At 56.5% G+C, this 13065-nt stretch overlaps 1 protein-coding gene across 4 annotated transcripts in view; it reads left to right on the forward strand.

Annotated features, from left to right (window-relative positions):
- Ripor3 (RIPOR family member 3) overlaps positions 1–13065 on the forward strand; it is a 64773-nt gene that overhangs the window by 45580 nt on the left and 6128 nt on the right. For all 4 annotated transcript variants that reach the window (XM_060382795.1, XM_021637610.2, XM_060382796.1 and 1 more), the window contains 13 exons: positions 234–312; positions 2919–2942; positions 3160–3213; positions 4345–4494; positions 4586–4649; positions 4905–4948; positions 5057–5182; positions 5259–5404; positions 6495–6624; positions 7571–8122; positions 11266–11396; positions 12062–12185; positions 12636–12771. In XM_060382795.1, the coding sequence (XP_060238778.1) occupies positions 234–312; positions 2919–2942; positions 3160–3213; positions 4345–4494; positions 4586–4649; positions 4905–4948; positions 5057–5182; positions 5259–5404; positions 6495–6624; positions 7571–8122; positions 11266–11396; positions 12062–12185; positions 12636–12771 (1760 nt within the window). The remainder of the gene's footprint in view (positions 1–233; positions 313–2918; positions 2943–3159; positions 3214–4344; positions 4495–4585; positions 4650–4904; positions 4949–5056; positions 5183–5258; positions 5405–6494; positions 6625–7570; positions 8123–11265; positions 11397–12061; positions 12186–12635; positions 12772–13065) is intronic.

Genomic DNA, 13065 nt, shown 5'->3' on the forward strand with positions numbered 1-13065 from the left:
TCCCTTCCTCTTCTATTTGTCCTGCCCTCCTCAACTCAGGGTCCCCCCTCTCAGCCTCCCCTTGACTGCCAGGATCCATGTGTCTGTCTTCATGATGTGCCTGGTAACAGCTTGACTGATTTGTGGGGTTCAGGGGTAACAGGAATCCCCAGGAGGCAAACTGTCAACCCTTAGGCTGGAAGGGCTGCTGGGCTCCTCCATTCTCTTCAGATCTGCCTCCCCGTCCACCGTAGGGAGCACCTGTGTGAACAGCAGGCCGAACTGGACTACCTGTGCGGGCGCCACACGGACACCCAGAGGAGCTCCAGGCTGGTGAGTGGCCGGGATGAGGATGGTGCTGCTCATAGCAGCCGAAAGACAGTCGGAGGTCTCCACCCAGAGGCCTGTCGTATTTGTGGTGACAGCTCTTGGAAGAGCTGTCAGATAACCAGAGGTTCATGATCCCATTCCTTAAATTTTGGCCATTAGACACTCCGGGGCCAGGCAGCTTGTTACTCAGGAAAGTGGCCATTTCTCTGAGTGTCACAGGCCCTGCCCCGGCCCCAGTATGTCATGCATGGTCCTGGGTGATGGTTTTCTGTGGACATCAGGGTGTGGGCTGAGGCCAAACCCAGCCTTGGCTGGTGTAGGGCTTATGGACTCTTGAGTTGTCTGTTGCCCAGCGTATCAAAAACCAACCGAAACAACAAAATGCCAGGACGCCCAGTGAAATTTGATTTTCAGACAAGCAGCAACCTTTTCTGCTCTGAGTCTCTGACCCTGTGAGAAGCTTAAGTCATCAGTAGGTGCCCTCTACCTCCTTAGGCACATCCACTCCAGCAACGGACCCCTTGTCCCTGTCTCTGATCCCTCTGATCCCCTCACACTCCTGAGTCTCGTCTGGCCACCCACCCTTAGGAAGCCAATCAGAAGAGCCAACTTAACACAGGAAAGCAGAAAAAGGAGATTTAGCCAATGTGTTAAGAAGAGGAGCAAAGGGATCCAGGAGATACCCCCAAAGTCCACCAGCCCTGAAGTGAGATCAGAGTTTAAACAGAGGCCAGGGGCTTGCACATCTAAGCAGCTCTGGTCAAGATGTGGTCCCACCCACCATTGAGTCTGGGCTTCAGTCATCCTGGGGAACTGTGTAAAATATCTTTTGAGAAGACAAGTCCCCTCATCAGGCTAGAGTCCTTTTCCTTCCCCCACCGTGAACTTCCTAAGAAATTCCCCTTTCTCTGATCTGTCTCCTCAACAGTTGGATAGTCATGTATTGACATACTGTATCTCCTTAGACCTTCTTCATTTTATAAAGCGGATACAGCACCAGCTGCTGCCTGGGGGACTGTCACCCAGCCCGCCTGGGCCACACGCAGGAGCAAAGCTGCCATGTCTTGTCACGCTCTGGACTTCTCCTCCCAAGCTGTGTCCCTCTGTCCCTCCTCTAAGTTCAGCCTTACGTAGGTCCCTCACTATGGGGCTGGGAGAAAGGGAGAAGACAGGGGGTTGAATATCAAAGCTGCCTCAGCTTCCTTTGGGTGTCGGCGGGGTGGAAGGCCCAGTCTCATGTGGGTGTCAGCCACATGGGAAAGCAGAGCTGGGTGCGTTTGGAGCCTCCCTAGGTAGGCGACAGGGTGATGGCTGGAACAGAGGGAGGGAGAGGCCCTTCTAAGACCCCACCCATTCCTAGCCCTGCCGCCCCCCCAGGGAACGCGGCTGCTCCCACACCATGCCCCATTCTCTGGGGTACAGGAGTCTCGCTCAGGCAGACAATGTATAAAGAGGCCTGTCTCGGCAGTCCCCACTGCCTGATACTATGTCACACTGGTATCGGGGAAGGGTGGGGACCCCCGCATCTAGGACAGGGAGCCTGGAGCCCACAAGGGAGGAGGGTTTTGCGGGTTTCCCAAAAGCCTGAATTGAGGACACCTCTTCAAATCTCAGGCCCTTTCTAGCTCTTCATTTTAGGTTTTAATGTGGTGTATTGATTGACTGACTGATGATGTGAGGGAGAGGAGGCAAAGCAGGCACACAGCTGCCACAGTGCCCTGTGGGGCTGAGCGGACAGCTGTGGGGGACAGTTCTCTCCTCCCGCCACTCGGGTCCGAGGCAGCAAGCTCAGGTCAGCAGGATTGGCGGCAGCCACGAACCATCCAGCTGGCCCAGCGCTTCACTTCTTAGCTGAAATTCGGATTTTGTAGTCACGCATGTGGCTACTACTTCTCTCCCTGTTGTGATGACATAAACAACTTAGGAGAGAGAGGGTTTGTTTTGGCTCAAGGCACAACAATCAGGTGGGCGAGGCAGCCCACCGCGTCTTGGGTCAGAGGGCAGCGCAGGATGGAAGCGGCTGCTTTGCTGGCTCTTTCCTTGTTATGTAGCCCAGGACTCCAGCCTCTAGGATGACCCACACTCATTTAGGGTCTGTCTTCCCAGCCCCAATTAACCCAGTCATCCAGAAACTCCTTTCCAGACATGCTCTTTTGTTTTGTTTTGTTTTTGGTTGGTTGATTTGGCACTTTCCAGACAGGGTTTCTCTGTACTGTAGCCTTGGCTGTCCTGGAGCTCACTCTGCAGACCTGGCTGTCCTGGAACTCAGAGATCCGCCTGCCTCTCTCCCAAGTTCTGGGATTAAAGGCCTGCGCCACCACTGCCCGGCCTACGGACAGTTACTAAGGCTGCTGCCCATTTTCTGTAGGAAGAAAGGGAGGCTCAGAGAGGCTAAGAAACGTGCCTGGGACACACAGGGAAATAGTGCCACATACAGAACTGACTTGCCCACAATGCATGCGTTTAATTCATTTTCCCTTGGATGTCCATGGCCACGAGCAGGCCAGGCTGTAGGCATTGGCTTTGTCCTTGAAGCTCAGGTTCCCCCCCACACAACCCCTGTGATGAGAGGTCTCTGGGACTCTGACACTCACTTCCTTTCTCTTCAGGCCTTTTACTACGATCTGGACAAGGTAAGCCCATGTCCCTGTGAGGTCTCCAGGGTAGGTAAGACTGCCTGAGCTAGCCCTTGGGCAGAACACCTGGGCATCCTCTTATGTTACAAGTGGAGAAACTGAGTCCCTAGGCAAGCCCCTTTGAGGTCTGAGCCCAGTCCCCTGCTCCTGGGGAGGGGGTGAAGCCGGGGGAACCTGGCCGATTCTAAAGCAGCTTTTTCTTTTCCGGGAGAAGCAAATGCGCTTGGTGGAGAGACACATCCGGAAGGTGGAGTTCCACATCAGCAAGGTGGGTGGCTACCACATCATGGGGGTGTTATGGGGAGGGTGTCTAGGGGGCTAGTGGGGGCATTACGTAGGTGTCCCAGGGAGCCATGTGGGTGTCGCTGGATACCATGGGGGTGTCGGGCTGGGTGGTCGTGGGTAGCTGGAGAGAGTTGGGGTGGAGAGTGACGCAGAGCTGCAGTGACTGACAGCAGGTCCAGCCCTGAGCTGGGTGTAAGGAATGTCCAGGTGTCCTGGGCTTATGGGTCACCAGTTGATACACAGGGCTTGTGGCTTGGTCTTGGAAGGCTCTAACCATCCCTGTGTAGACAGAAAGGCAGAGGGATGTGCCCACAGTGCCCAAGCAAGTCCCCTAGGCTTGCCTCTCTTCCTCCTCCCCCACCCTCCTTTCTCCTCTTGAGACAGGGTCTTACTGTGTGGCCTTGGCTGTCCTAGAGCTCACTACATAGACCAGTCTGGAGTTGAACTCACAGAGAGTTATTTGCCTCTGCCTCCTGAGTACTGGGATTAAAGCTGTGTGCAAGCACTCTTACCTTCCTTTAGGCTTTTCATTATTTTTCAGATAGGGTTTCTCTGCGCAGCCTGTCCTGGACTCACTTTGTAGACCATGCTGGCCCTGAACATCAAACTCACAGTGATCTGCCTGCCTCTGCTTCCCTGAGTGGCTGGGATTAAAAACGTGCACCACCACACCCAGCTTAAGCTTGCTTTCTTTTTTTTTTTTTTTTTTTCTTTCTTTCTTTCTTTCTTTCTTTCTTTCTTTCTTTCTTTCTTTCTTTCTTTCTTTCTTGGAGAGGGGTTGAGGGTTGAGACAGGATTTCTCTGTGTAGCCTTGGCTGTCCTGGAGCTCACTCTATAGACCAGGCTGGCCTCAGAGATCCCCCTGCTTCTGCCAACCAAGTCCTGGGTCAGTTTGCAAACAGCTGTCATAGCTCACATTCCATTCCACAGTTAGGACTCAGGCCAGCAGGGTGTGGCTGAGTGATCCTAGGTGCTGGGGTGTCAGGTGGGTGGGCTTAGAGCCATGAGTTCCACAGTTCGAGGCCAGGGTGGCAGAGAGTTCTCGGAGGAACAGATGGTGGGGTGGCCGTGGGCTGTCCCTGGGTGTGGCCCACAGCCTTTCTGTCTGCCACAGGTAGACGAGCTCCACGAAGGCTACTGTATCCAGTGGCGTCTTCGAGATGGCGCCTCCAACATGCAGCGCGCCTTCAGCAACAGCACCCAGAGCCGGGCCTCCCGAGAGAGCCTGCAGGAGCTGGGCCGCAGTTTGCAGGAGTGCATGGAGGTGAGTGGCTTCTCTCCGCCCCTGCTCCGGGCTCCTGGGGAGGGGCTGGGGCTGGCCAGGGCAGGGGCTGATCCACCTGTGGGCCTTGCAGGACATGTGCGTCATAGAGGGGGCCTTGGAAGCTCACCTGGGCGAGTTCCATGTCAGGATGAAAGGTGAGCACCAAGCGGGGCTGGGCTGCGTGACAGATCTTTTTAAGTGCCTGTTAAGGGTGAGCCGTGTGGGCCAGAGTCCCAGGGTCTGGAGACCAGCCCTGACTGTTGACACTCTCTGAAGTACCCTGTGATGCCCTCCACCCTCTTGAACATCGGAACCTCTTGTTCTTCCCATGTTGGCCGGCACACCCCTGTACCTCAGGGTCCCCATGGTCCCCGGGCAGGGGTAAAGACTAGCCCATTTCTGTGTTCCAGGTTTGGTGGGCTATGCACGCCTCTGTCCTGGAGACCAGTATGAGGTACAGCCAGGGAAGGCCTTGGAGGTCCAGGCCCTTAGGCTTGGGAGGGGTTCCCCCAGCAGGCAGTAAGGGGCTTTCCCCACACCCTTTCCTGTGCCTCACTTGCAGGTGCTCATGCGCCTGGGCCGTCAGCGGTGGCGGCTGAAGGGCCGGATCGAGCCGGATGACAGCCAGACCTGGGACGAGGAGGAGAGGGCCTTTGTGCCCACTGTACATGAGCACCTGGAGATCAAGGTGGGGCCAGACCCAGGGCAGGGCCGGGCGCCTGGCTGCCTGGCTCAGACACCATCGTCCTGTCCCTCATGTCCAGGTGACAGAGCTTCGAGGCCTGAGCTCCATGGTGGTGGGCGCTGTGACGTGCGACATCGCGGACTTCTTCACAGCCCGGCCCCAGCTTGTGGTGGTGGACATCACTGAGCTGGGCACCATCAAGCTGCAGCTGGAGCTGCTGTGGAAGTGAGAACTACTGGGCCAACCTGCCTCACCAAGGCTGCCCCAGCTCTGGGTGCAGGGGAGCCAAGTAGTCCTGTCTGCTCAATAGGGGCCTGATAGACCTGCTCCTCTACGGCCATCCCTGTCCTCACCCATCCTAACAAAAGCCAGGCTGGCCTGACCTTTACAGCAGCCCTGTCCCCTCTTCCTCCATGCCTCCTGGGACCTTGAATTCCACTCTCACATTCTGGCAGCTCTAGCTGAGCCAGGACCTTCTCTAGGCCTCACCTAATCCTTCAGAGGGGTGCTCTGTGCCCACGTAGGCCTCCTCCCCGTGCCTCCTGTTGCTGGCTCTCATCCTTTCCAGTCCAGGGCTGAGCTGTCACCCTGAGGAGCTCCTCTAGGGCCCAGACTGTGAGGTCCAGGCTCAGAACAGTCTATGTTGGCTTTGGGGCTCCAACTTCAGGAACCTGTGGTCTCTGGAGTTTCTGTTGTCAGTGGCAGAGCCATCTTGCACTTCCAGTGCGTCTCTTTCCTGTCCCCAGAGCAGGTGTGGCAGGGTGGGAAAGAGCTGAGAACATAGCCCGGCTCAGTCATCTAGGATGTGCTCAAGTGCGCACCACAACCCCAAGCCAGCCACTCTCATGTCCCTGAGTCCTGCTGGTCACAGGTTCCTTCAGGTGGAGGAGGTACTGCAGGCCTCTGGGGTTCAGGCCCCCCTGGTGGGTTTGGTGTACTCCTCAGCTGGGGCCCATGCTGCCCCCTTGCCTCCTTGACCTCTACCCCTGAGCCTAGTCCACTATATCTGAGGGTGTCGTGAGCATCAGTCAGGCCTAGCTGACTTGAAGGCTTTGGGATGAGAGAAAAGTGGGGCAAATTCAGGGCTGGCCCCTCTTATTGGAGGGGACATTTGCCCAGGCAAATTTCTTGTCTGGGAGCCATCATTCCAACCCATGTAAATAACCCAGCCACAGAACTCCTACCAACCCCTGGGTCTGTGGGAAGATCATCAGAGCTCTTGCATAAGTTACTTTGAAAGACAAGGCAGCTGCCTGGGACTGCGGAGCTCTGGGTCCCTTCTGAGTCCCTGATGGTCTCTGCTCTTTCCCTGTAGCCCCTTGGACTCCGAGTGTCGGCTGGTGTCGCCCAGCCCCACTGGCAGGTTCTCCATAGGCAGCAGGAAGGGCTCCCTGTACACCTGGACGCCTCCCAGCACCCCCAGCTTCCGGGACAAATACTACCTGGTGAGTATGCGAGATGGGCCGAGCAGCAAGGGACATGGCCTGCTTGGGGTTCAGCTTTCGGGGCTGCAGGGCTGTGTGGCTCTGTCTTTTGCTGCTTGAGGCCATGGGACTTGGGCTGGTGCTGGCACCTAGCATATCTCTCTCTCTCTCTCTCTCTCTCTCTCTCTCTCTCTCTCTCTCTCTCTCTCTCTGTGTGTGTGTATGTGTATGTGTGTCCTCTGCCCAGTCATGGCCTTGGCCTCACCTTGTTGAGGTAACTTAGAGCTTCCAGGAGAGTGATCTAGAGCCATATACAGGAAAGCAACTTTTCCCCCATGATCTCCAGGGGCCAGGAGCCCCTCGGAGCCAGGGCCACCCTCCTCTCCTTTCTCTTCCCTTGGGGGCGGGGGTTACTGAATGCTATACACACAGGCACCCTTAGCATTTCTCTTGGTGTTGTCTTTGGGATGGGTCCTCACTCACAGGGACCTTTATTAACACACGCCCCTCCCCCCCACTGTGTGTTTACTCAAGAGACACTGAGGTCACCTCAGTGCTGAGCTATCCAATCTTCAGTGGGAACATTTGGCCCAAGCTTGCAGCCATGCAGGGTTCCAGGCCCTGGAACCGCCCTGCACACATGCCTTCAGCCCTGATGAGGGTCCCAACTCATATGCCACGACTTCCCAAACCCCTAGACGCCCTAAGTGCTCCAGTGGCCCCCTTTCCATTTGCTTTGGTCTCTATGCACGGTCAGCACAAAGGTCCTGAGGCAGGAGCATGGCAAGGATGAAACAGTGAAGCTGAAGCTGGAAGGGAGAGCTAGAGGGGGAGTAAGGGGACAGCACCTCTGGAAGCCAGTCGCTTTGGCAGATCTGGGCACGGGGGTGGGGTGGGAGGTGGGGGGGAGGGGTCTCAGCACAGTCCCTGGGGCAGCTGCTGAGGTTGCTCCTGCGTCCCCTCCCAGTCTGTCCTCCAGCAGCCAATGCAGCAGGCCCTGCTGCTAGGTGGGCCAAGGGCCACCTCCATCCTCGGCTACTTATCTGACAGTGAGCTCCAGGGCGCCCCCCTGCGGAGCCGGAGCCAGGAGCTCCTGGAGATGGACTCCTTCAGCTCCGAGGACCCCAGAGACGCTGAGACCAGCACTTCAGCGTCCACCTCAGATGTGGGGTTCCTACCCGTTCCTGCGGGCCCCATGGCCTGCAAAGAAGAGGAGAGCAGGGAGGAGCCCCCGCCTCCGGGCCTGCTGCCAGGCCTGGCTCACCCAGCCGGGGCTGTGCTTGTAGAACGGCCGGGCTGGAGGGATTTGGGAGGAGAGAGGCTGGCCCTGCTGGAAGATGCCCCCACCCACAGCCCCGAGGTGCCACGGAGACAGAAGGGCCAGGAGGATGGAGATGTGGGGGACGGAGTGGAGGGGCCGGTACAGGAGGTCCTGGACCTGCTGCGGTCTGCAGATCCTGCGCAGCCCCAGCTCAGGGAGCTGGAGTACCAAGTCCTCGGCCTCAGGGACCGGCTGAAGGTATGCCCACCGTGTACTGGACAGCAGCGCCACTTTGCTGCAGGCCCGAGGCCTAGGAGCAGGTGCAGGGGCCTGCCAGCCCACCTTAGCATCCCAGCCTCGCCCCTCAGTGGGCCCAGTCTCTCTCATCTTCAGTGCTCTCACTTTTCAAGGCCTAGGAAGAGAATACCAAGGGGAGGCCGGAGCGCACAGTGAGTAATTTGCTCTGTGTCTTGCCATAACCTGGCTCCATCGAGAAGCTTCTGATGTGGGTGGGTCCTGAGGGGTGCAATTTAGGGTTGAGAACGTTGGGCCAGAGCCGAATCCACGAAGGCCTTGTAGCCAGCTGCCCGCCTCATCTCTACGGCCACACAGAAACTTCCCCTCGGCGGCTGTTCAGCTCTCTGGCCACCTGCAGCGCCTCTGAGAGCTGCTGGCCTGGACCGATGGCTCTCTTTGTTTACATTTTTAAATTCATAAAATAAAATGTAGATCACACGCCACATGCACCAACTTCTACAGGTGTTGATGACACTTTTTTTTTTCTCTCAGAGCTATACAACATAGGCCTCTTCCATCTGTCTGTCTGTCTGTTTTATTCTCACCTGGACCTCCCATTCTCCCATCAGCACAGCTGAGAGAAGGCTCCACTTCTCATCCTCTGTCCAGTGTCTCAGAATCTACTGCTGCCACCTTAAAAAGACCCTGCCCACACGTTCCAGGAACAGGAATTTGAGGAAGAATGCCACTATGATTTGTACTTGTCCAGGATTTATGTGTGAAACAGTCTGAGTCGCAGGCACACAGCTTCTGTCACACTCCTGTGCTTTGAAGAATCACATGTGCTTTGTAATAGCACAGTCATTCAAAACCCTGAGACACTTCTCTTTTCTAGAAAACAGCTAAGGACAATAAGACAAGGAGCAGTCCCTCCTTCAGCTGGACTTCTAAGGGGGGTGGTGCTCATCCACAGAGCAGCCATAGACTTCACTTGAGAAATGATCTCAGGGGGGCTAGAGAGATGGCTCAGAGGTTAAGAACACTGGCTGCTCTTCCAGAGGTCCTGAGTTCAATTCCCAGCAACCACAGGGTGGCTTGCAACCATCTGTAAGGTGATATGGTGCCCTCTTCTGGCGTGCAGGTGTACATGCAGATAGAGCACTCATAGTAAGTAAGTAAATAAAGAAAAAAATCTTAAAAAGTAAAGCTTAAAGTAACTTATATATCAATGGCTAGTGAAGACGTTGATACTTTTTCAACTCACCTGTCCAATTCCAAGAAATGGTCTCAGTTTTGCTAAGAGGCCCAGGCTGGCCTTGAAGTCCTGATCCTCTCACCTCAGCCTCCAGTGGCTGGGAAGACGTGTGTGACACCACGCCTGGCTAACTCACATACATTTATTATTATTTACATGTGAGTGTATTTGTGTGTATGTACATGCATGTGTCAAATGAGGGTGCCTGGTCCCCTGGAGCTCAGGTTATAGATGGTTGTGGGCCACCATGTGGATGCTGGGAATCGAACCCAGGTCCACTGCAAGAGTAGTCAGTGCTCCTAAGCACTGAGCCCTCTCTCCAGCCTCGTACATGTATGTAGACGCGTGTGTACGTCTGTCTCTCTCTCACACACATGCCTGTGCACTCGGTCAATCACCTCTCATTCTCCCGAAACTCACCTCCTTGCAAAGAGTCACGTGCAGCCCCGGGATCGACGCACAGGCTCTGCTATCATTTTATTTATTTTTTTTTTTTGAGGAAAGAAAATCCAAATTGTTCATTGTGCATCTCCGCCCCCCACTGAGGGGGGGGAGGGGCTGCGACTGCCACTCTTTCCCCAGTCACCGTCACCGTCACGTGACACGCCGCCTGGGCCGCTGGTCACACGCTTGCTGTGTCTGGCCCCAGGTGTAGGGCTGTTTGCGGGCTCAGGGCCCCAGGCACGAGCCCCAGCAGGCCCAGTGGTGAAAGTCTGAGAGTCTGAAGAGCTTCCTTCGGGCAGGAGGTGTGGAGCGCTCAGGGCTGACGCAAGACACCATCAACTACATGAGCTGTCCTCGGGGCTGGGACACAACTCAGTCAGTGCTTGCTATGCAAACAAACATGAGGACCTGAAACCCCCCCCCCACACACACCACATAAAGAAAGGGCAGGCCTGGTGGCTAGCTCCTCAGAGGTCAGGAGGTGGAGACAGGAGGGTCCCTGGGGCCTGGTGGGCCACTAGTGTAGCCTGACTGGCAGTAAGAGAGAGACCCTGCCTCAAAACCAAAACAAACCAGAAAGCAAGGGGGACAGCCTTTAAGGCATGACACCCGAGGTTGCCCTTGCGTGGCCCCTTTGCACACACCAGCACGTGCACACATACAACACACACACACACACACACACACACACACAGGAAAAGAAAACCAGTTTTTAAACAGAAGTGGACCTTATACTCACTGGCTGGGAGTTTGCAGTGTGGCCCTGACGGTTCAGCATTTGCTAGTCTGCTGACATACTTACCTCAAATCATGAGAACCCAGTGTATCCCCGTGTCTGTACAGACATGCACACGTGCACTTGCAGAGTTTTATTCTAATGGAAGTAAAGTCACAGCGGTCAGGCTTATTTTGTTGTTGCTCAAGGATTTTTTTTTTCCCCTGTGGGCTCAGCTGTGAGCACCTGCTTCAGGGCTTCATTCTTGGGGTGTGGTTGGTGTGGACTGAGGCCTGCTGTACTGGGACCCTAACCCTGCGGGGCAGCCCTGGTGTGGAGCAAGAGGTCTCTGGTGGCTCCCGCAGGCCTCCCCATTCACAGCTCACCCACAGCTTCTGAATCTCATCAGGAGAAGGGCAGAGTAGTTTTCCGGATTTGCTGGGAAATGAGCCATTGCTGGGCTTTAGTGCAGGGGCAGGTGTCAGCTGGGATAGAGTGGCGCCTCCTCGTGGGAGAAGCCCTGCCCCGTGGCTTGTCCGATGGGTGTTGGTGACAAAGTGAGGACTTTCAGATCTGTCTCCTTGGTGACCTTCCACTGTCTCAGGCCGTGTTGGTGGAACCCTGGAAGTACCACATCCCGGGCTCATCCTGCTGAGACTTGAGCCATTGCTGGGCTGGTCCTGGGGAGGGGGCTGTCACATCCTGGCTGGGTGGGGAGGGCAAGACCCTCATCCTGGTGCTTGTCCACAGCCCCGAGGGGTGCAGCCGGAGCCTGTGTCAGCGCAGAGCCTGATGGACTGTATCCTTGAGAGCTTTGCCTTTCTGAACGCCGACCTTGCCAGTGACGAGCTGTCCCTGTTTGGGGGCTCCCAGGCTCCTGAGTGAGTGAACCCCCAGTGGGGACGCCTCTGCACTACTGCAGCTCCATGCTAGTCTCGAAGTCCTTGGCTATAATGTGAGGTTTCACTGTGCATGGTGACTTCTCTCCATGTCACTGTCCCCACACAGCAAGCCTTCATGGTCACCAAGGGGATCTCAGGCAGCACACAAAACCCTGACCTTGACCTCAGTGGCTGTCACACTGACTGACCTATGTGCCCGCCACTCCCTCTGGACCACCATCCATCTCATTCTGCCTTACCACCTACCTTGATCACCCCAGGGCCCAGGGCCACTTCTATCCCAGATCTCAGCACTTCTTTCTTGAACCCAGTGGTCCCCCAGGGAGATTCCAAGCCTGCTTCCTTCCCGAGTGTGGCAAGCCAGTTGGGCCTCAGAGAGGCTCAGCTCTGCCTTGTGAGCCGTGATACCAGCCCCCAGTCTAGGTTTCCTGCCCACTTCACCAAAGAGCAAAACGAGCCTCAGGCCCCCTGGGAAGCCCTGCCCTCCACACCTGTCTGACTTCCAGCCAATTTTCTTTCCCTTTCCACGACTGAACCCCTGTGCCTGGAACCCAGTCTCCAGTCTGGAGCTGGGGATGGGGGTGGTGCTGGGAAAGGGGCCCCTTTGCTAGCCCAATGGTCACTGAGTTCTTTTGTCTCCCCAGGAGGGACAGCCCCCCACCCCCACGGCCATCATTGAAGGTGTCGGCCAGCGAGCTCACAACCGGTGCCCCTGAGCTGGACATGCTGCTTACTGTCCACCTGCAAGTCTGCAAGGCCCTGCTGCAGGTGTCCGGGTGGAGCTTGGCCCAGGGTGGGGACTCAGAGGTGGGAAAGTCTGGGGCCGGGGAGGAAGGAAGCCACCCTGAGTGCCATGGAGGCACTTGTGGCAGGAGGTGAGGAACGGCATGGGCCTCGGGGAGCCAAGGCCTGAAGCCAGTGGGAGGTTCTGATAGCCACACACAGGTGCTAGTCAGTCCAAAGGGCCTCAACCACAGGAAGGGTCGAATCGGGACTTCAGGCAGTGCTGCTCTCAGGGGTCTGGATGCCGTCAGATGGGCCTGACCCTCTTCCCACTGCTATGTGATGTCTGGCTGTCCTTGGGTGGGCTGACCCTGGGGGGCTCACCTTGATGCAGCCAAAGAGCTTAAGTCACAGGCTAGGAGCCACCTCTGGGACAGGGCAGCTGTGGGCAGAGACGTCCATGCTGGGCTAACCCCAGCATCTCTCTGGTTCTAGAAACTGGCCTCCCCTAATTTGTCACGGATGGTCCAGGATTGCCTCCTGGAAGAAGCAGCCCAGCAAAGGCAGGTCCTGGAAGTGCTTTCAGACCTTGACTTTGAGCAGGTCAGCAAGGCCAGGTCGGTTGAAGAGAGTAAGTAGCACGCAGCCACCCGCCCAAGGCCTTGCCTCCCTCCCCCTCCCCCGACGGGTGGGTTATTTGGGCTTGCACGCCTGCGTGTCTCTGTATTCTGAGGCCACTGCTGGTTCACTGCAGCCATTCCCCCCCCACATTCTGGGGTCCCCTCCAGGGAGCAATGGCAGTCACCTCAGTTCTTTGCCTCTGTGGACCTGTCTGGGAAGTCCAGCTTCCTAATGGTGGGGGGCGGGGGGTGGGGGACTGTGAGTGTAGCTGATCCATGAGGGACCAGGAAGGTGCCTGGAGCAG

Source organism: Meriones unguiculatus, chromosome 4, assembly GCF_030254825.1.
Source record: "Meriones unguiculatus strain TT.TT164.6M chromosome 4, Bangor_MerUng_6.1, whole genome shotgun sequence".
NCBI classification, from domain to species: domain Eukaryota; kingdom Metazoa; phylum Chordata; class Mammalia; order Rodentia; family Muridae; genus Meriones; species Meriones unguiculatus.